Raw genomic sequence first — 21,262 nt, 5'->3', positions numbered from 1 at the left:
GTATGGGAATGTAAAAGACTACAGCAGAACCCTTGTCATACAAAGGGTATATGATGAGCAAGGGAATAGATGTGTTAATGTTGATGGACAAAGACTGTTATGTTATACTTTGAACTTTATGGATAGGCTTGCTAGATCCCAACCCCCATAGTGTCTGCTGCATAAGAAGGTACTAAAAAGTATATTTCAACAGGTGCAGAGAACTGATTAGGTATATTTGGTCACTAGATGAAATAAAGAGTTAGGAAGAAGAAGGGCCATGATAGCGATAACGAGACAGAAACCTTCTATTCATAAGATGAAACCACTTGTCTGAGGTTTACAATCCCAAGGAAAAGATTTCCTCTTCTAAGGATGCTTTATGTCTAACACCTGTTCCTGATAATATACTTTTCTTAAATATTGCTGATGTGAGTAAAAGAAGCTTTCATACTGTGCCAACCAATGATACATGACCTTCTTATTTCTTCTTTGTTTAAATACTATATAATGAAAACATGAATTCAGTAAAATCGCAGCAGATTTCTACCACTCTCTTGTGTGTTGTGTCTGTCTGTCTTTCTCCGCATTTGTGCCTTCCTGTTACCAGGACTCTGCTTCTCCTATGGTCTGAGTGGCTACTGTGAGCCGGTCCGTGGCAACTAAATAAGTAATTATATATTGATATATACATTGGTTCCATGGTGATTATATATAGAAAAATTAATGAATAAATGAATAGATGAGAAAGTTTTTTCAGTGGAATATCAATTAATGAATATAAATGTAATGACTTACTATCATGGAGTCATAAAGTAGTAATTGAGTAAGATAAAAAATCATTAATGAGCAAAAATAAGCAGGTAAAATTTTGATTTTTAAATGAAGTATTTATATAGTTTTGAAAGATTCCTCCCCCAAAACACATGTCAATAATAAGGGGATAATAATTACTTAACTACAAAAACCTGTTTATATGATAAAAGTGACCACTACCAATAAAAGGACCATCAGGTAAGGTGTACATACAGACAAGCGAGAGCATCCATTCTCATATATCTCTGCCAAAAAATGCAAAATTTCCATCTAATTGTGAAGAAACATTATATAAAACCAAATTGAGTGATGCTGGCAACCAGTCTCCAGGACGGTCCCTCTTCATCTTTGACTCCCAGTATCCCCATCCATGCATAGTGTCTGGCACTGAGAAGACTGATCTTTGTTCTGAAAATGTTATGACTTCTGAGAAACATGAAAGATATTCTGGCTTTTGTCCTTCTCGATCTGAAATAAGTTAGCTATCTCTCATAATGGGAGAAGTTTCAACCCCTATAACCCAACAGTCCATTTTCCACATACACATGAGGAAGAAATGAGGAATCCAGGCAACAGCCACTGACTGTGCAACTTCTGTGTGCTTTTCCTGTCCCGTTCAACCAGATAGCTGCAGTTCCGGCTATCATTTTGACCACAGTATTGGAGAAGATGTCCAGTCCAGCTAAATTCCTCCAAATTATGACTCAGAAACTAAAAGGTACCATTAAGTCTCACTTTAAGCCACTACTAATCATAGGGTAATTTGTTATCATGCTGAATAATAGACAAATACTTTGAGTGCCATTCTAGAAAAATAATTACTTCAAAGATATCAAAGAAAAACAATGAAAGAACAACAAAGTTCCAGATCCAGGAATTGGGGAGGGCTCAGTCAGTAAAATGCTTGTCATACCAGCACCAGGGTTTGAGTTCAAATTTCCAGAATCTAGGTAAAAAGCTACACCTAGTATACCTCTAATCCTAGCACAAGGGAGGCAGAAACAGACAAATGGAATCTGCTAAGCAGCCAGCCTAGCATAATCTGTCAGTTTGGGGTTCAGAGAGAGACCTTGCCTCAAATAAGAGAGTGGAAAGCAGATAAAAAAAACACTGACATTAGCCTCTAGTCTCACATACGTCTTTACATGTGCAAACACGTGAACACGTACAATCACATATAACACCACACACACACACAATACTCTGGGAGATTTTTTTAAAATTAAAGAAAAAGAGACCCAAGAATCAAATATATGATCCTGAAGGTGGATAGTTTTGTTGTTCTTATTTTGCCATTACAGACTATTGATGCAATCATCAAAATTTGAATACAGTAAAAATTATAAAATAGGAATGTACCAATATTGGTGTCTTGCAATTGATCATTGTACTACAATTGTAGAAACATGCCCTTATTTTTTAAGAAATACACATTAAAATGGAGATAAGTGCCTATAATTTATTTAAAATATCAAATGTAGCAATTATGTAAGAAAATTACATAGTCAAAGATATATACTTTTATATACCTTTTACCGACAGAGAGACAAAATTTCTAAAATATTACCCTTTAGGAAACCCCTTTATAGATATACAGAAATTAAAATTTTCACTACTTACACTAGAGTAAAAAGACTGCAATACCAGCAGTGTAATTCCTGAATTTCCACTTTAAGTAAACCACTTTAGATTGTTTTCTCAAACTGAGAGTTTACTATATTAATTGAGTTTGGAAATGAATTTACTGGAACAAAATGCAAAACAGGTTTAATGAATACAATACTGTAAATTGACACAGCATACGAATATTGTAGATTAGCAGAAATGAGTATTATTTTGTGAAATGTTTCAGATGTAGGCAGAGAAAAGGTTAATGCACGTGGTTGCACAGTCAACAAAAAGTAGGGAAGCCAGGCGCTGAGCAGGACTCAGTTTAAGCCAAAAGCAGATTTGTCTGGGTCCGCCCTCCCTGCCTCTTCCGCTCCTGGCCACCTGCAGATGTGCTCCACAAGTCTTCAGTACCCAGCGCGGAGCAGATGCTATTTAAGGGTCCTTCCCCACAGCTAACAGCCAGACGCAGCCGGCACCTAGCCAATTCCCCTATCCTTGCTGGAGACTCAGAACACTCAGAAAGCAACCTTCTGATGGGCCGCTGCGGTGGCATGGGAGCCTTGGGTTCGCTCTGGGTTTTCTTCACTCTCATCGCGCCAGGAGTTCTTGGTGAGCTGGGCACGGGAGTGCAGATAAGGGAAGGGAACTCCTTCAGGGCTAGAAAAATTTCTGCGCCTACACAAAGGTTAGAGATCAAACCAGGGATATGGGGGCCCTTCTGGATACTTGTCTGTCCCTGACAACTTTGGAGACTCAGTCAGTCTCTGAAGCAGAATGGCCCCACCTCTTCTGGGAACTGGACCCCCACCACTGAAACCCGAGCCACGCGTGGGCGCTTTTGAATGACTGATGCTGCTGTTTGGTGGTTCTCTCTCTCAGGCTCCCAGCCTCTTGAGAATTCAGCCAAGTGCTGCGCTTCTGTGCATGCAGAAATCCTCTCTAGCCATGCATGGGTTGTTGAGTCCCTGCTTTTCTTTAAGAATAGTACCTGATTCTCCAATATGGGTCTCAGATTTTGTTTGACTTTGATAGGATATTTAAGACTGTGACTTCTGTAACAGTGTATACCTACATAGGTTCTTCTTCAATGTTCTTTGTAACAGTTTTTGGTTTTATATTGTTTTTGTTTCACAGATTGGCTGGCTTTTAAAGTAGTACAGTTTGTTCTGGTAGTGAAGACATAGGTTATAAGACAACCTCAATAGCTGGGTGAATTTTGGCAAGTCGTAATATAATTTATTCTCGTAGTAAATATATTCATAGGTTATAAGATATTTACCATAAGCAAATATCAATAGCTGGGTAAATGTTAGAAAGTCGGTTAGAGCCCCGACCCTCAGTTTCTCACATGTGCAATTAAGTAAGAAATGAGCTGTGGTACCATCCCACAGAGCTGCGAGAAATCATGAGCTGCTGGGGAAATTAGGTCACGGTACTTGACTGTTAACACTTACTAAGTGTAGCAATTAGCAGTTAATGGCGAATCTAGTCATGTATTTGCATTAGTTCTGGTACAACTTCTACTGGAAAACAAATTCTAGGGATGACTGGACCTCATTTCATGTTCACTGATGAATGTTTTATGCTTAGTACCATACTTTCCTTAACATACATGACTCTCATTTATAAAACTCAGCCTTTAGATATTCAGAATCCCAGTGTTAAGGCATTTGCTGATAATTCTCAATAATAGTCTCCCACCCCTTTCCTGAATTCTGGCCAGCTTTTCAGATTTATATTCATCCTATTCATAAATCCTCCATCTATTTCCAAAGTATTTCTAAATCATCCATGTAAAGCCCCTTAGATCTAAATAGTTAATTGCACCCTGTCCTCCAGAAACATTTTCTGTGTTATAGTCACTACTCTGATCTTCACTCCTGATGCTAGAAAGAAGTAAAGAGGGAACAGGGACTTTTAAGAAAACCCATATCATGCAATTTGAAAAATTATTGCATGTATTTATTTGTTTGTTTAGTGGGGGGTGTGAAATCAATGGCATGTGCTTGGAGGTCAGGGAATATTTACAAGAGTTAGCTCTCTCCTTCCACCTGTGGCTCCAAGGACTAAACTCAATTGGTCAGTCAGGTTTGACAGCAGTGTCTTTAGCCAGTGAGACATGTCACCTGCTATTTTACCTTTCTGATTGGAGGAGAATCCAGTCTTTGGAGATTCTGTACTGTGGCCTGGGAGGTGGGTAGTTTCAATAAAAGTCCAAGGTCTCTTTATTAGAGATGAGACTTCCATTGAGCCTCACCCAGAAAGAAAAATTCTTGCCTCCTTTTGACATGGAAGTCACATTATAAAATTCCCTCTTCCTTTGTAGTTTCCAGATCTTGTATTCCTCTTGGTCTGTATTGTTACCACTGATTGAATCTCATGAATGTAAATGGATTCCCATATTGTGGAAGATAATTTAGCTTTGTCCTTATTTACATTTGATAATCACACATTATTACCTAATTAGAGTAACTGGTAGAAGTGGTATCACATATAAATCATTTAAAGTAAATTTGATTTTATAAGATCTCTATGATAATTTAGTATCCTATGCTAAAAGCTTTTATTTATAAGATTTTTACTTGTAAGGTTGGAGAGATTGCTCAGTAGTTAGAGCACTTGCTGATCTTGCAGAGGACAAGGTTTGGTTTCCAGCACCCACTTGGTGCCTCATAATCACCTGTAACTCCAGTTCTAGGGAATACATAACTGTCTTAAGGACTTTGCAGTCACTGATCACATATAGTGTACATACATTCATGTAGGTAAAACACTGTGAGATGTGAAACAAAAAATAAAATCTTAAAACACTTTTAAAGATATTTTACTGGTATATTTCTGTACTTTAATTATAAAACCAGAGGATTTTTTTTTAATTTTTTTTACCCATTATTGTTTGAATGTAATGTGTCTCCCATAAGCTCATGTATTTGAACAGTCAGTCTAGAGCTGTCCTTTAGAACCTTTAAAAGGCCATAGTGTTGTAATATGAGCAGTGGGGCTGCGTCCCCAGCACCCCGGCCGCCTGCTAGCTTATGCCCGAAATAACAACACACAAACTCTATTCATTTAAACACTGCTTGGCCCATTTCTATCTAGCCTCTTCTAGGATAATTCTCACATATTAATTTAGCCCATTTCTCATCATCTGTGTAGCACCGCTAGGTGCGCTTACCAGGAAGATTCTAGCCTATGTCCATCCTGGGTCAGAGCTTCAATGCGTGTGCCTCAGAGAGCAAATCTATCACATCTGCCCGGGAGTTGGGAGCATGGCGTCTTTCGGAGCTCACTTCCTCTTCCTCCCAGCATTCTGTTCTGTTTACTCCTCCCACCTATGTTTTGACCTATCAGGGCCAAGCAGTTTCTTTATTGCTTACCCAATGAGATCAACAGATTGATATATGACACTCCCACATCATCATAGATCTATCTGGAGAGTGGACCTTGGAGGTTATTATCTCCTCCCCACTTCCAGCTAAACTTTCTGCTTCCTGACTGGTGTCATGTAACCAGCAACTGTTGAAGTTTTCTTCCCCTAAAGACCACGCTGCTCCAGTCATGTGCCTTCCTCATCATAATGGATGGTGTCCCCTGGACTATAAGTCAACTGATCCCCCCTCCCTTAAGTTGTATCTGTCAAGTATTTGGTCACAATGACTAGAAAAAGCTGCTACAAATAGCTGACATAACTTGCCTTCAACCCCACCAAAAAGTATATAGACTCATTATTTTATTACTATTTTATTACATAAGGTTATCTTATTACATAAGGTTATATAAGGCCAGTCTCATGCAAGTATATAATATACTTTGAGGATATCCCATGATGCCCCTCCTTCTTAATCTTCTCCCCTCCCATTAGTACATTTTGTTCTTCCAGACAGTTTGTATCTACATTCAAATATATATGAGAGAGAAAAAAAGAGATACCCGTTTTCTAAATCTGACTTAATTCACTTGATATTATTATCTCTGGTTACATTTATCTTCTTACAAACAATATAACTCCATTCTTGATAGCTGAAAAGGTTCCATTGTGTATATATACATTTTCTTAATCTATTCTATTGCTGGGCACTGAGGTTGGTTCCATAACTTAGCTGCTGTGAATAGTACTACAATAAGCACTGACGTGCAAGTATATCTGGAATGCTGACTTGGACTCTTCTGTGTAAATATTTAAAAGTGCAGGATCATGTGGTAGATCTATTTTTGTTATTATTAAACACTATTTACTATTATTTTGTTGAGAAATCTCCAGACAGATTTTTACAGTGGCTGGACTAGTTTACAATCTCATCAGCAATGTAAAAGTGTTGTTCCTTTTTGTATATTTCCAGCATTTGTTTACTTATTTTCTTCATGACTGTCATTCTGGCTAATGAAAGATGGAACCTTAATGTGGTTTTTATTTTAATCTTCTGATGACTAGTGAGGTTTAACACATTTTTCATATTTATTGAACATTTTATACTTCACTTGAGAATCCTATGTTCACACCATTAGTTCACTTATAAATGAGGGATTTTGGTGTTTATGCTTGTATTTCCTTTTATTTTCTTGATATTAATCAGATATCTGTTTAGCAAAGATTTTCTCCCATTTTGTAGACTATCACTTCACCTTTTTTTTTTTTGCTGTGCAGATGCTTTATACTTTCATGAAGTCTCATTTGTCGATTGTTGGCACTATTTCCTAAGCAACTGGACCCTTATTTAAAAGTGCTTTTCTATGCTGATATCTTGCAACATTCCTCCTTCATTTTCCTCTATTGTTTTCTCAGTTTTGTGTTATATAATAAGTTCTATATATTGATATTGAAGTTCTACATGCTTTTCTTATTTTTCCTGACTTCACTGCATTAAAAAAACAAACAATCCACTCACAGTTTTAAATTGTAAAATGATGGAATTTTATGAAAAAACTTCTTCAGATATTATTTCTCTGCTCTGCTTTAAAAGCTTTTGAATCTCTGGATTTCGCTGTGTCTATCCATACTACAATTATTTTCATAGATAATATTGCCCCAAACAATAATACTTCTATAGATCAAATTTGTTAGAATAATTGGTGACAGGAGAGAAGCAGAGAAACTTTAGCCTTTCTCAGCTTTGATATTTCTGTGGTCCTTTCTAGGTCAGTGTAAGTCGCTGCCAAGGTATACTTTTGCTAAACCTATTATTGAGAGTGATAAGTCTGAGTTTGCTGTTGACACAACTTGGAAATACAAATGCCTTCCTGGGTATAGTGGGAAGCCATTCGTAATCACCTGCTTAAAGAACTCCAAGTGGTCAGAGGCTCGGCAGCTCTGTAATCGTGAGTACTCCTACAAGCCATGTTTGTCTTCATCACTTTATCTGTACAGGATAGTATGCCATTTTTCAGACAAAAGACAAGTAAATTAGTATGTCATGGCAAGCAAAGTATGATGCCAGCCTCTTTTGTTTCCTTTAACTCCTAAATTTTCTGAATACTAGGATTTAAGTCATCACCATGGTTGAGCATCATCTTCCTGACATCATTCTATGATTTTTACATTGTGTTAGAGATTAAATGTTAGTACACAAAATAATATTAGTTTCATCTTATTCTTACCACATTTAATTCAAGAGATATTTTTATTAACTAACGTGAGTGAAGCAGAAGACAGGGGATTGTGTAAGGGACAACACAAGTTACACATATGTAACATATAACTGAGGATTGAACACAAGGCATTGTTCAGGCGAGGCAAGCACTCTATCTCCAGGCTTTATGAAGTTGTTTAATAGTAGAGGTAAACTGCTATTCAACCATAGGAAAATAAATGCTGTCTAAGAGAATTAGGGAGATTGAGGCCTTCTGGACAGAAATTTGGAGGAAATAATATCTTTGATATTTTAGTTTTTTTGCTTGTTTGTTTTTTGAGACAGAGTTTCTTTGTGTAACAGTCCTAGCTGTCCTGGAACTAGCTCTTGTAGACCAGACTGGCCTCAAACTCACAGAGCTCTGCCTACCTCTTCCTCCCATGTGCTGGGATTAAAGGTGTGCACCACTATTACCCAGCAGAAATGATATCTTTGGAAAAACTGGAAAAAGATCAGTATGGTTTGAGTACATATAAACTCCAAGATTGTATACGTTTTTCCTGTGAATAATGGTAATCCATCATAAATTTTTGAGTGGGAAGTATGATAGATTTATATTTATTTATATTATATTTATTATTATAAAGAGTATATTAATTATATTATATATAAAAGAAAAAATTTGTGCTAGAGAGATGGCTCAGTAGTTAAGAGCACTTCCTGCTCTTCTAAAGGTCCTGAGTTCAATTCCCAGCAACCAGATGATAGCTCACAAACATCTAGTATGAGATCTGGTGCCCTCTCCTGGCCTGCTGGCATACATGCAGGCAGAATACTGTATACGCAATAATTAAATAAATCTTAAAAAGAAAGGAAGGAAGGAAGGAAGGAAGGAAGGAAGGAAGGAAGGAAGGAAGGAAGAAAGAAAGAAAGAAAGAAAGAAACTCATGCCACGTTATGGAGGAAGTACTAGACCAAGGGAGGCCAGCATTAGAAAGGTGAATTTTGCCACTCAGCAATACAGTAAAACAATAAAAATGCCAAAGTAAGTGTTTTGGGAGATATTCTGGAATCCAGGCCCTCAAATTTTGTAACTACTTGAACTGAAGGATTAGAGAATGAGTTGTAGAGAAGAAATGATGTCTGTAGGCTTTTAATACAGGAGACATGGAAAATGATGCCATTAGTTGAGATTTTAATAATGAGAACTGAGTTTTTAATATAGAATTGACCACAAATAAAGTTTTCTTTCATACACAGAAATATAGACAATAGGGTTTGAACAGTGTTCCAAAACTGACTGCTTTTTGAGAAAGCGCACATTTTACAAATTTCAAAAATTGCTTTGAGAAAACATTCGCAGACCCATCAGCAAGTCCAGTCAGGGAATTTAATAGAAAATGCATAAAGTCTTCTCTATCCCAGCCCCAAATCCTGTTTTGTTTCCCTTGTAGGTAGATCATGTACAACTCCTGGAGACCTCCTCCATGGCTCTGTGAATATAAGTATGGGTATCAAGTTTGGGTCAACAATTACATATTCTTGTAATACAGGGTGAGTAGGCAGGATGCCTCTTCAGGGTATATGAATACAGAAATAATATTTCTAACCAGAAACCCTTTAATATGAATTAAAAACAAAAGCACGGTCTCCTTGGCCTGCTTTAGAAATGACATTTCAGTGTTGCTCAGTTTAGGGGATCCTTAGAAAGAAAGAAGATGGAGCTACCTTGCTTCAATTTTAAGTCTCAGGTGCTATTGACAAGGAAGTCAGACTTTATTTGGCGATAATGTTGAACCTAGTAAAGAAGCACTACTTTATCATTATTTCACCGTATCATGCATGTTATTCTACCCTTTTCTCATTCTATACGTGGAAAGAATTAGGCTTTTCTAAAGTGTTAAGTGTGACCTGGATGTGATCAAGCACCTCTTTGCCTCCAGATATCGACTCATTGGTGACTCATCTGCTACATGTATTGTCTCAGACAATAGTCTAATTTGGGATACTGACAGGCCTACTTGTGAATGTGAGTAAAACGATTTCTTTACAGCATCCTACCAAATTTTTCTTATCCCTTTCTAAAGGGAAACTGGGCATCTGTGCATAAAAATGAGTGCCTGAGACATTTCACTCGGTTTGGGTTGTTATGGACACAGCTCTGGCTGATAGTCTTCCATGATCTCTAATTCTATCACGCTATTCCATTAATGTTCTTATATGATGTTATTTATTGGTGAATAGGTTCTTACATCTAAAATATGCATGAGTTTACACATGACAAATGCAACCAAGTAAAATTAGATCACCCCAAGAAGTCTCTATTACAGAGTCTGTACTCTGTCTGGCCTCATAGCTTTTTGACCTTTTAATCAGCCATTTCCATGTATTTTTCTTTCTGAGTTATTTTTATTTGATCAGAATACAGAATTTCATTATTAAAAAATAAGTTATAGGAAAAGTTTAAGTTTTGTTTATGAATATGAAGACTAAATTTTCAAAAAAATATAACATTTCAATGCCTTCTCTCTTTTCTTAACTACTTCCCTTCTAAAGCTATTCCTTGTGAGTCACCTCCAGCCATTGCCAATGGGGACTTTTACAGAAGCAGTATAGACACCTTTTTCTATGGAATGGTAGTAAAGTATCATTGCCATGTTGGAAAAAATGGGGAAAAACTGTTTGACCTGGTGGGTAAGGAGTCAATACATTGCACCAGCAAAGACAATCAAGTTGGCATCTGGAACAGTCCGCCCCCTCAGTGTATTCCTATAGTCAAGTGCCCACTGCCACAAATTGAAAATGGAGAAGTGGAGTCTGGATTTAAACATTCCTTCTTCTTAAATGACACAGTAATGTTTAAGTGCAAGTCTGGCTTTACTATGAAAGGCAGCAGTATAGTGTGGTGCCAGCCAAACAGCAAATGGAGCCCTCCACTGCCAACATGCTTCAGGGGTAAGTTGGGCTGAAACTTTGAGTATCTGGACAACAAATATTTGCAAAATGTTTAACGTTACTAATCATCAAGGAAACGTAATTCAAACCACAATTGTATATGACTTCACTTTATAATGACTGGAGAGTTGGCTCAGTGTATAAAGTGCTTGATGTACAAATGTGAAGGCTTGAGCTTAATAAACAAAATCTATATATTAAAAAAGCCTTGTGTAGTATCACATGCTTATAGTCCCAGAATCTGAGAGGCAGAGACAGACAGATCCCTAGGGCTTGCTGACAAGCAGCCAGTCTAGCTTAGCTGGTGAGCCAGTTCCCTTGTCTCATAAAATAAGATAATCTCCTCTATATGCATATGTATCAGTGTATACTCCCACATACATACACATACACACACACAAGCCTGAGGGCCTGAATCAATTTCTACGCATATAAAGACTTCTCCATTGCACAATATATCAAATGCTGTTAAGAATAGAGACAAAAGTCAGATTAGATAGGGAAAATAAGTTCCAGTGTCCCTATAAACAGTAGAATTCCCACTGTTTATTATATCTTTTCATATATATTTTAAAATCTAGAATGAAGGATTTTTGAAAGTTTTCACTTGCAAAGAAATAAGTTTTAGAAGACAGATGTTTACCCTTATTTTCATATTAAACAATATACTTATCTGAGCATCACGTGGTTTCTCAAAAATATGTACAATTACATCTTTTGAAGAATAAAAGTAATTTTAAAACCCAGTACAAAAGTTCATGATTAGAGTTTTAGGTAGTTATATTTTATTTAATTGAGGATAAATTCTCAATTATATTGTCCATATTGAAAGATGGAATTGACTAAGATAAGAATTTGATTCAAAATATTGTAGATATCAATCTTGATAATGAAAATAAGTTTTGTGGAAGAAAGCTGGTAGATATCTTGAGCCTGTGGTCCCCATTCTCACCTTCTACTCCTAATATAAACTGTCTGCCTTTCTCAAAGCCTGGCAACAAAATTCAGAAGCCTCAAAAGCCTTGTTTTTGAAATTAAAGGAATGTGGCAGATTTGGGTGGGGAAAATTTGTGTTATAAAAGTTTGATTCCTTTTCCAGCCTGTTGATGGAAGGCTATCTCAGATGGTTTAATAGAATAAAGTGAAAATGAGTAACAGTAATATTCACTGGCATGGATCAAGAAAGAGAGAGCAGATAGACATATGGCTTTTCACATCTGGGCAGAAAAAGGCACATTAAGCCCACTCTATGACCCTACTTCTCTGCCTTAGTATGGGAGAGTTGCTATGAACACCTTTATCCCACCCAACTAAGCACAAGACAGCTAGCTGTAAGTTATAAAGAATAAAGTTCTTATTGCAGAAATATAAGGACTTTCTGATCCCATTCTTTCCTCAGGATGTCTACCACCTGAAAATATCCACCACGGTGATTATAACGATAAAGATAAGGAATTCTTTTCTGTTGGCCAGGAAGTGTCATATACCTGTGAACCTGGCTATAATCTCGTTGGAACTAACCTGGTCCAGTGTACATCCTTTGGAACCTGGAGCCATGCAGCCCCAACATGTGAAGGTGCCTAGCCACTCTGCTCTATTCAAAGGAAACTCAGCAGTTTCCTGACTCTTCATGTGCAAGCTCTCTCTTTTTCTCCTAGTGAAATCATGTGGTGCCCTTCCAAGCCAACTTCTCAATGGCCGTGTGATTCTTCCTTCTAACCTCCAACTTGGGGCAGAGGTTTCCTTTGTTTGTGATAAAGGGTGAGTGTGAACTGATAGGTCCTGCCCTGATGGTTTCCCATAACGGTTCAAAATATGAATTCTAACGTTAGTTAAGCTTTCACTGTCTTACATTTCTTCCTTTTCTTGACCTTTTCTGACTAAGAACTCTGTCATTAACCAATTTCTTTTTCTTTTCTTTTCTTCAAGTGTGTATATTTTGTGCTTGACCAGCAAAAGTAAAAAATGTCATTTCATCAACTGGAAATTCAAAGTTTTGGTTCACAAATTAAGACTTCTGTTATGGAGAATGAATGAAAACCTTGGACTTAGTGATACTCATTGAAATTAGCTTGGGTAACAAGGTCTTTGCTATTTTCTCTATAGGAATTGAGACTGTTTTCCTCAAAATGATCTAGATAATCTTGACATGTGGACGCTAAAGAGGAGAGGGAGAATTCTAAAGAAAAGATGCATTTTTAGTATGTTTTAATCCATTATTGATTTATTGTTTGGTGGAGCAGATTCAAAAGTAACTGTGCTTTTTCTTAAGTCATAATATTTTAAAATGCATACCATCCTACAAATACTTGAAAGAAGTGATTCAGTCTGTACAGTTGAAAGGTGGGTTGTTCTAGTGATGATTTGCTGCTCCTTATTGTTTAAGGTTCCAGTTAAATGGCAAATCTTCTAGTCAGTGTGTCCCAGAAGGAGAGACAGTAGTCTGGAACAATAAGTTTCCTGTCTGTGAACGTGAGTAAGCAAATCAAATGTGGATCTTGTCTTTGATTGTATATTCCCATGCAGTTATCAAATAAAACACCTCACCCAACTATGTACTTTAAATAGATATTTGCCACTTTTCTTTTTTAAAAATGCAGGGAAAAAGTATTAAATTTGTTCCCATGTTAACATATTAAATTGTGATTCTGTAAACAAAGTAACAATGGCTTTGAAAAGTTGCCTGTAACAAAACTAAGCATAGGCCTTTCTAGTGTACTAAAACTCTGGTTGTGCCTCCATATGTCATTTCTTGTACTCAAGAGCTCCATCTAGGGTCAAGTGGACATTAGTGGAAATTCATTCTGCAACAATTCATATACAACTGTGATGTATATATGTCATAGTAGCTGTTAACAACTAATACCCTTAAGGATGTGTAAAGAATATGAGCTCAACACTCAAATGGTTTTCTCAAAGGTATCCAGGATTAAGGTATTGCAAATGACTTGTAATGAGGCTGCAGTGTCTTCAGTAACAGTGTCTGATGTGACTATGCCGCCCGCAAGCTGTCTGTGTATTTCAAATAGGCACTGAATAACTAGTGTACTTTGGGTACTGTATCTGCCCATTTCACATGCTTTTGTCTCTCTACATTCTTATCATACCTTATGTAGCCTGAACTATAGACTGGGAAACTGAGGCTAGGGGAGGGTACGACTTGCCTAAGGTCATACAGCTATTGAATGACAGTGAGGATTTGAAATCAGGGCTATTAAGCCCAAATCAGCCCACACTGACTCCCTACAAGCAATTAACATGTCATTAACATATTTTAAGTTTGCCCTTTTGTTTATTAAAAATATTTAGAGTAAAAAATATTATAGAGAAATCCCTGAAAGTACAGATTAGATAGATTTTTTCTATTTTCTCTATTTCTTTGTTGTCTGGTTAGAGTGATTCATACTGATTTCTTTGACAAAGATCAAGAAAGAAGTAAGAACATAAGCATTTGGAAATGAAAACACTATAAGTAAAGTCATAACCAAGCATTGAATTTCTAAGAATATTTCTTGAAGAGTGATTTGACCTATACTTGGAGCTTTTACTTATTTTTTTAATGATTAATATACTCATCTGGTCTCTTCTACTTTTCAGAGATTTTTTGTGACCCTCCTCCTGAAGTCAAAAATGCTCGGAAACTCTTCTATTCTCTTCCCATACCCCTTGACACTGTTGTGCGGTACACTTGTTTACTTAACTACCGCCTCATTGGAGAAAAGACTATGCTTTGTAAAAGTAAAGATCAAGTGAAGGCCGCTTGGGATAAAGCTCCTCCTGTATGTGAAAAATGGAATAAGTATTCTGCTTGTTCAGAGCCCAGCATACTAGGGGGATTCAAAAGTAAACAATCTAAATCACCACCATTCAAACATGGTGATTCGGTGACATTTACCTGTAAAGCCAACTTCACCATGAAAGGAAACAAAACAGTCTGGTGCCAAGCAAATAATATGTGGGGACCATCACCACTGCCAGTCTGTGAGAGCGGTAAGTATAGAAATAAAACATAGTCAAGGGCCTGGGGTTTACCAGTTGTGAGCGTTGAGGGTGGAAATGAAGCTTCATCAAGGCCTGAGACCTGCCAACCTGTGAGAGTGTTGAGTATGGAAGTGGAACCTCACTGAAGAGAAGGATCTTCCACTTATGGGCAGATCATTTTGTTGCATGCTTCCAAAGGCTGAATTGTATAGATCTTGTCCCTAGAGCTTGATCTGGCTTGTGGGAGCCCATCCCCAATGCTGGGGTGCCTCTGCAAACATGTTCACAAGAGATCTACTCTCTACTCACACCATCTCCTGGGCTCTAGCATTTCGAGTCAACTAACTTTAAAAATAGAGATTGCTGTGAATGTTTTACTCTTGTTTCATCTAGTTTATATTGTTAATGAATCTAATACTTAAGTTTAATTTGTGGGCATAGAAACTGTCAGTATTTGACAAAATTATACTATCAAAATATTTTAATAAAGAACAATATTGATAAATTCTAAATAGATTATAGAACTAAGGAGGCACTATTATAAATCTGATCCACTCTGACTTGGGAGCACAGCTGCAATCTCAGCTTCACAGGAGGATGAAGTAAGAGATTACAAGTCCATGGCCTGCCTGGGCCACACTGTAATTTTATTTTTGTTTTTGAGACAGGGTTTCTCTGTATCTTAGTAGCCTGTCCTGGAACTAGCTCTTGTAGACCAGGCTGGCCTCGAACTCACAGAGATCAGCCTGCTCTGTCTCTCAAGGGCTGGGTTTAAAGGTGTGCACCACCACCACCTGACTCACACTGTGTTTTTAAAGTCAGCCTGGGCAATTTAACCAGATTTTGTCTCAAAATAAAACATAACTAAAGGGATTGTGGGTGTAACTCAATGGAAGAGTGCTTCCCTAGTTCAATCCCAAATCCACAAATTATATTTATCTTACTTATATATCAATAGGTTGATTACTAGTAACCTCAAAATGGATTGTCTATGAAACAAACCTTAAAGATTTAAGTGAACCTATACATATTCAAATAAAAAATCTAATATTTTTATCATGTAATAAAAAGAAATTAGAATAGTATGTTTTATAAATAATGCACATATTTATATACTTGTTATATATAAGATAATGATAAATTTTATTAGTAATGTTTATTAGAGTAATCCTCTGAATGATAGGCTTAAAGATGAATAAAAATGAGCCTTCTAGCAACTGAAATTTTTCTCAAGGCAAAAATATAACTAAAGATGAAAATAGAACAATAAAGCTGGGTGTAGTGGTACATACTTTTAATCTCCACAGTTGGGAGGCAGAGGGAGGTGGATCTTTGTGAGTTCAAAGTTAGCCTGATTTACATAGAGAGTTCCAGGACAGCCAGGGTTGCTTAGTGAGACCATATCCTCCAAAAATTGCAATTATTTTTGCATAAAAGGAAACAAGCCATATTCAGTTGGGATTGAGTTGAAAACTAGTGGTGACTGGTCACCAAAGATTGCATGTCATTTATTTAGATCTGTGTCCTAAGCTGGCATTTAGATTCATAAGTATATATTATCTGATGGCCTTTTCTCCTTTGTGTATGTGTAAAGATTTCCCCCGAGAGTGCCCATCACTTCCCATGATCCGTAATGGATACCGTACAGAGCAGCATGTTGCCAAGTTTGTTCCAGGGTTGTCTGTGACATTCAGTTGTGATTCTGGTTATTTGCTTGATGGACAAAAGACAATTAAGTGCTTATCTTCGGGAGACTGGGATGGTGTCTTCCCCACATGCAAAGGTATCTTAAATTTACTATCTACTGGGGACTCACCTGATATTTTGATGGAGGAAGGTCATTGGTTAAATAAAAAGAAACTGCTTGGCCCTCATTGGTTAGAAGATAGGTGGGAGGAGTAAACAGAACAGAACGCTGGGAGGAAGAGGAAGTGAGCTCAGACTCCACAGCTCTCCTCTCGGGAGCAGACGCCTCAGAGAGAGAGGCCATGCTCCCGGCTCCTGGGCATACACACGCGATGAAGCTCCGAACCAGGATGGATGTAGGCTAAAATCTTCCCGGTAAGCGCACCTAGCTGTGCTACATAGAATATTAGAAATGGGCTAGTCCAGGTACGAGAGTTAGCCTAGAAGAGGCTAGATAGAAATGGGGCAAGCAGTGATTAAAAGAATACAGTGTCCGTGTAATTATTTCGGGGCATAAGCTAGACGAGCAGGCGGCTGGGGTGCTGGGAACGCAGCCCTGCCGCCCTTATTTCAACAATATTTGCCAAGACTTACTTCTTATTATTGCCATTCTTTCCTAGAGGCCAAATGTGAACATCCAGGACAGTTTCCCAATGGACAGATAAAAGAACCTATAGGTCTTCAGGTTGGCAAAACTGTGCACTTTTCCTGTAATGAAGGGTGAGTATCTCTGTAAATTTTAATGCCCTTGGATTATATGTGCCTGCTGTGAACTATAATGTCTGAGGTTTCTGTGTATATTTGGCTGTCCAGTTCCTGTAATCGTTAAGTCCCGCCAAGAAAATCACACAGAGGTCTACATTAATCTACTGATTGGCCCATTAGCTCAGGCTTCTTATTAACTCTTATAACTCATATTAACCAATTATTCTTACCTGTGTTAGCCACATGGCTCAGTACCTTTTTCAGTGATGCAGTCACAACTTCTTTCTTCTGTGTCTCAGAAGGACTCCAGAGAAATAGGCTTTCCTCTTCTCAGAATTCTCCTGTTCCTATTGCCCTGCCTCTACTTCCTGTCTGATTGTCCCACCTATACTTCCTGCCTGGCTACTGGCCAATCAGCATTTATTTAAAACATAATTGACAGAATACAGAATTGTCCCACAGCACTATAAAGTCAGGAGAAGGAATGTTAATGAGCCTAGATGTTATTCAGGAATAATCTGGAATAAGGTAGTGCAAGAGAATAATAAATGGGTAACTATACAGATTAAACGGACCTTCGATAGATTTAAAGTCAAGCTTACTAGTTTTTCAACACAAACTGCCTAATAGTACTAAATTTCAACCTGTCTCCAGATACAAATTACAAGGACAACCTTCTAGTCAGTGTGTAATTGTTGAACAGAAAGCCATTTGGACCAAGAAGCCGGTATGTAAAGGTAGGTAAGACAGTGGTAGTTTGGTAAGGAAATACAGGGGTTCACACACAATGCATCCTTGGCTTTGCTATAAGCGTGTGTGGGGTGTGTGTGTGAAAGAGAGAAAGAAAGGACGGAAGGAAGGGAGGGAGGGATGGAGGGAAGGAAAGGGAGGGAGGGAAACAGAGAGAGAGAGAGAATGAGAGAGAGAGAGAGAGAGAGAGAGAGAGAGAGAGAGAGAGAGAGAGAGAGAGAGAGAGAAACAAAACAAAACTAGAAATCTTAAAGGTCTGATCTGCACCACAATGCCCTTCAATAAACTTTTTATTCTGTTTCCTTAAGTCAAATGAAGCAAGCAACTTTTCTTTCTCTCAAAGACCCATGTTCTTAGTGAGGAAATTTGAGCCATGCACATAAAGAAGATTGTGTATTTGGTAACTAGAATGAAGAAATTAGCAAAGGAGACGTACTCAAAAATAAAGTTTTAAAATCACATTTTAATTATATTGCATTAGTTGACTGAATGACTCATTGCAGATTCAGAAATCACTGTCCTTTACCTTCTCTAGAAATTCTCTGCCCCCCACCTCCACCTGTTCTTAATGGAAGACATACAGGCAGCTTTTCAGCAAATGTATCATATGGAAGCACAGTTACCTACACCTGTGACCCAAGCCCAGAGAAAGGAGTGAACTTCATTCTTATTGGAGAGAAGACTATCTATTGTACCAGCGACAGCAAGAAGAGTGGGATCTGGAGTGGCCCTGCTCCACGTTGTGAACTTTCGACTTCTGCAGTTCAATGTCTAAAACCCCAGATAGATAGAGGTCAAATTTTATCTATTTTGAAAGATAAATATTCCTATAACGACACTGTGACATTGTCTTGTGAATCTGGCTTTAACTTAAAGGGCAGCAAGAGAATTCGATGCAATGCCCAGAGCACATGGGAACCATCAGTACCAGTATGTGAAAAAGGTGAGTGCTATCAGAAGATGAATCATTTCAAAAATTTAGAGGAAGGGCCTATGGACTTTACACAGGGCCCTCTGTAGTCCTATACATTCAGTCGCACAATAGTGAATGTAAATAAGAAAGAAGTCTTTCTTAGCCCTCCCTCGCCTCTATGGAAATATACTAAAGTTTACTAAGTTGTTCATTTCTTTTAGAAATATAGGAGCAAAAATACTTGTTTGTCTTAACAGTATTTTTTTCCCTGGTTTTTAGAGACAGGGTTTCTTTGTAGCTTTGGAGCCTGTCCTGGAACTAGTTCTTGTAGACCGGGCTAGCCTCGAACTCACAAAAATCAACCTGCCTCTGCCTCCTGAGTGCTGGGATTAAAGGCATGCACCACCACTGCCCGGCTTTAACAGTAATTTTTTAAAAGGGAAGTTACCAAAGCTTTCACCTGCAGGTATATTAAAATCTTCCATAAAGTCTTCTAAGATAATTCCTTCAGAAGGGAAAAGCTGGTGTAATGGCACATGTCAAAAATGCTGCAACTGGGCAGACTAATACAAAAAGGTTGGAATTTGAAATCAACTTGGGGCATATAGTAAAATCCTATCTTTTTAAAGAAAAATGAAAGGATGAAAAAAAGAGTGGATTGACTGGGGCACAGGAAATGCGTTATAGCAAGCAGGAGCCAAACAGATCAGTGGCAGCCTGAGTACAGAAAAGAAAATATAATTGAGAAATGATAACCTCAAATTACCCAAGGACAGCAAAAATACCCTCTGTTCCAGACAGCTGCCACGAGAATGGGGTTCTATTAATTTTGACTTCTTTGGCTCGGTTTCTAGTTTTTACTCTAAAATTGTTTCATTGTATCTGCTTTTCCTTTAGAATGTCCAGCTCCTCCTAAAATCATCAATGGGCAAAAAGAAGATAGGCACGTCCTCAACTTTGATCCTGGAACATCCATAAGATATAGCTGTGACCCTGGCTATTTACTGGTGGGAGAGGATACTATACACTGTACTCCTGAGGGAAAGTGGACACCCATTGCCCCCCAGTGCAAAGGTATTACACTACAACTACAGATATTTAGCCTAAGATTGTCTTGTGTTGTTACTCATTTTTATCTTTTTTCTTAGTTGCAGAATGTAAACCAGTAGGACCATATCTCTTTAAGAGGCCTCAGAGTCAATTTATTAGGGCAGCTGTAAATTCTTCTTGTGAGGAGGGGTGAGTGAAGAATGTCTCATCTTGAATGAGGTCTGTCTTATCAGTACCCACTGAAAACTGTGTGTAAGAGTTCGCCTTAAAGGTCTTCCTTTGTCATGTGCTCATGGGTATTTATCACAATACTTTTCCATGCATGGGAATTACACAATGGATAGATGGTGCTGAAGTAGGCTATATTGTTTTTTTCTGTTGTGTCTGCCTCTGGAGCCCATAGTGCTTGCTTAGCTTATTGGTAACGACATGGCCAAATGATACGACTCTTTGTCTCCAGGTCCCAGTTAAGTGAGAGTGCTTATCAGCTGTGCCAAGGTACAATTCCTTGGTTTTTAGAGATTCGTCTTTGTAAAGGTGAGTAAAAAATTGGCAGAGGACTTAAAGTGATATAAGATTTTTAGACTATGTTACTGGAATTAGCACACTATTTTGTCAAGTTTTATGGCTATTTATTTTGCCATCTTTCTTCTCTCACCGATTTCTACTTTAATCAGTCAAATTCCATGTACTTAGTTACCAAGTTTATGTTGTGGTTTAGGATTATCAGAATATAGAGAGTGATAACTATCTGAGTCACTACCTTACTTTGGGTTACATCAAGGTTTAGTGAAGAGATTAGGAGATTGATATCCAATATGAACTCAGATCTGTTCCTACTGTCTAATACCTGTATGACCTTTGGCAACATATATGAATTGTAGAAACTCTAGTCTCATCAGTAAAAGTTCCACTAAACCACAGGTTTGGGTTATTAGAATAAAATGGTACTGTACCTACTTTCTGGATGATGAAAATTCCTATTGTAAAGCAGGTGCTCAACCAGCAATAATTATCCTTAGTCAAACATATAGCTATTGTAACAAAATATCCTCCAAAAGTGTGATTCTGTCACTTGTACCTTTGATTCTCATATTGACTGTGATAAAATAATTACTAATTTAATTAGTGAATATTGGGTCTTACTACCGCATGTTCCTTTTTCAATACCAATCTTATTTTCATAAAAATCAAATATTAGATATATAATAATGTTTAATATAGCTCATAGCATGAGCATTCATCCACA

At 37.6% G+C, this 21,262-nt stretch overlaps 1 protein-coding gene across 3 annotated transcripts in view; it reads left to right on the top strand.

Moving 5' to 3' along the window:
* The first annotated feature begins 2,757 nt into the window (after positions 1-2,757).
* Positions 2,758-21,262, top strand: part of Cr2 (complement C3d receptor 2) — a 35,260-nt gene continuing 16,755 nt past the window's right edge. For 2 of the 3 annotated variants that reach the window (XM_075989540.1, XM_075989539.1), the window contains exons 1-16: positions 2,758-3,015; positions 7,543-7,722; positions 9,428-9,527; positions 9,917-10,002; positions 10,530-10,928; positions 12,328-12,504; positions 12,587-12,689; positions 13,315-13,400; positions 14,526-14,918; positions 16,504-16,692; positions 17,216-17,315; positions 17,955-18,037; positions 18,586-18,993; positions 19,861-20,037; positions 20,112-20,202; positions 20,474-20,550. In XM_075989540.1, coding sequence (XP_075845655.1) covers positions 2,832-3,015; positions 7,543-7,722; positions 9,428-9,527; positions 9,917-10,002; positions 10,530-10,928; positions 12,328-12,504; positions 12,587-12,689; positions 13,315-13,400; positions 14,526-14,918; positions 16,504-16,692; positions 17,216-17,315; positions 17,955-18,037; positions 18,586-18,993; positions 19,861-20,037; positions 20,112-20,202; positions 20,474-20,550 — 2,833 coding nt within the window. In that variant the 5' untranslated portion in view covers positions 2,758-2,831. The remainder of the gene's footprint in view (positions 3,016-7,542; positions 7,723-9,427; positions 9,528-9,916; positions 10,003-10,529; positions 10,929-12,327; positions 12,505-12,586; positions 12,690-13,314; positions 13,401-14,525; positions 14,919-16,503; positions 16,693-17,215; positions 17,316-17,954; positions 18,038-18,585; positions 18,994-19,860; positions 20,038-20,111; positions 20,203-20,473; positions 20,551-21,262) is intronic. The other variant, XM_075989541.1, reaches the window with a different exon arrangement.

Source organism: Microtus pennsylvanicus, chromosome 10 (assembly GCF_037038515.1).
Source record: "Microtus pennsylvanicus isolate mMicPen1 chromosome 10, mMicPen1.hap1, whole genome shotgun sequence".
Classification (NCBI taxonomy): domain Eukaryota; kingdom Metazoa; phylum Chordata; class Mammalia; order Rodentia; family Cricetidae; genus Microtus; species Microtus pennsylvanicus.
The sequence above is the reverse complement of the archived record's forward strand: the minus strand, read 5'-3'. Positions and strand labels throughout refer to the sequence as shown.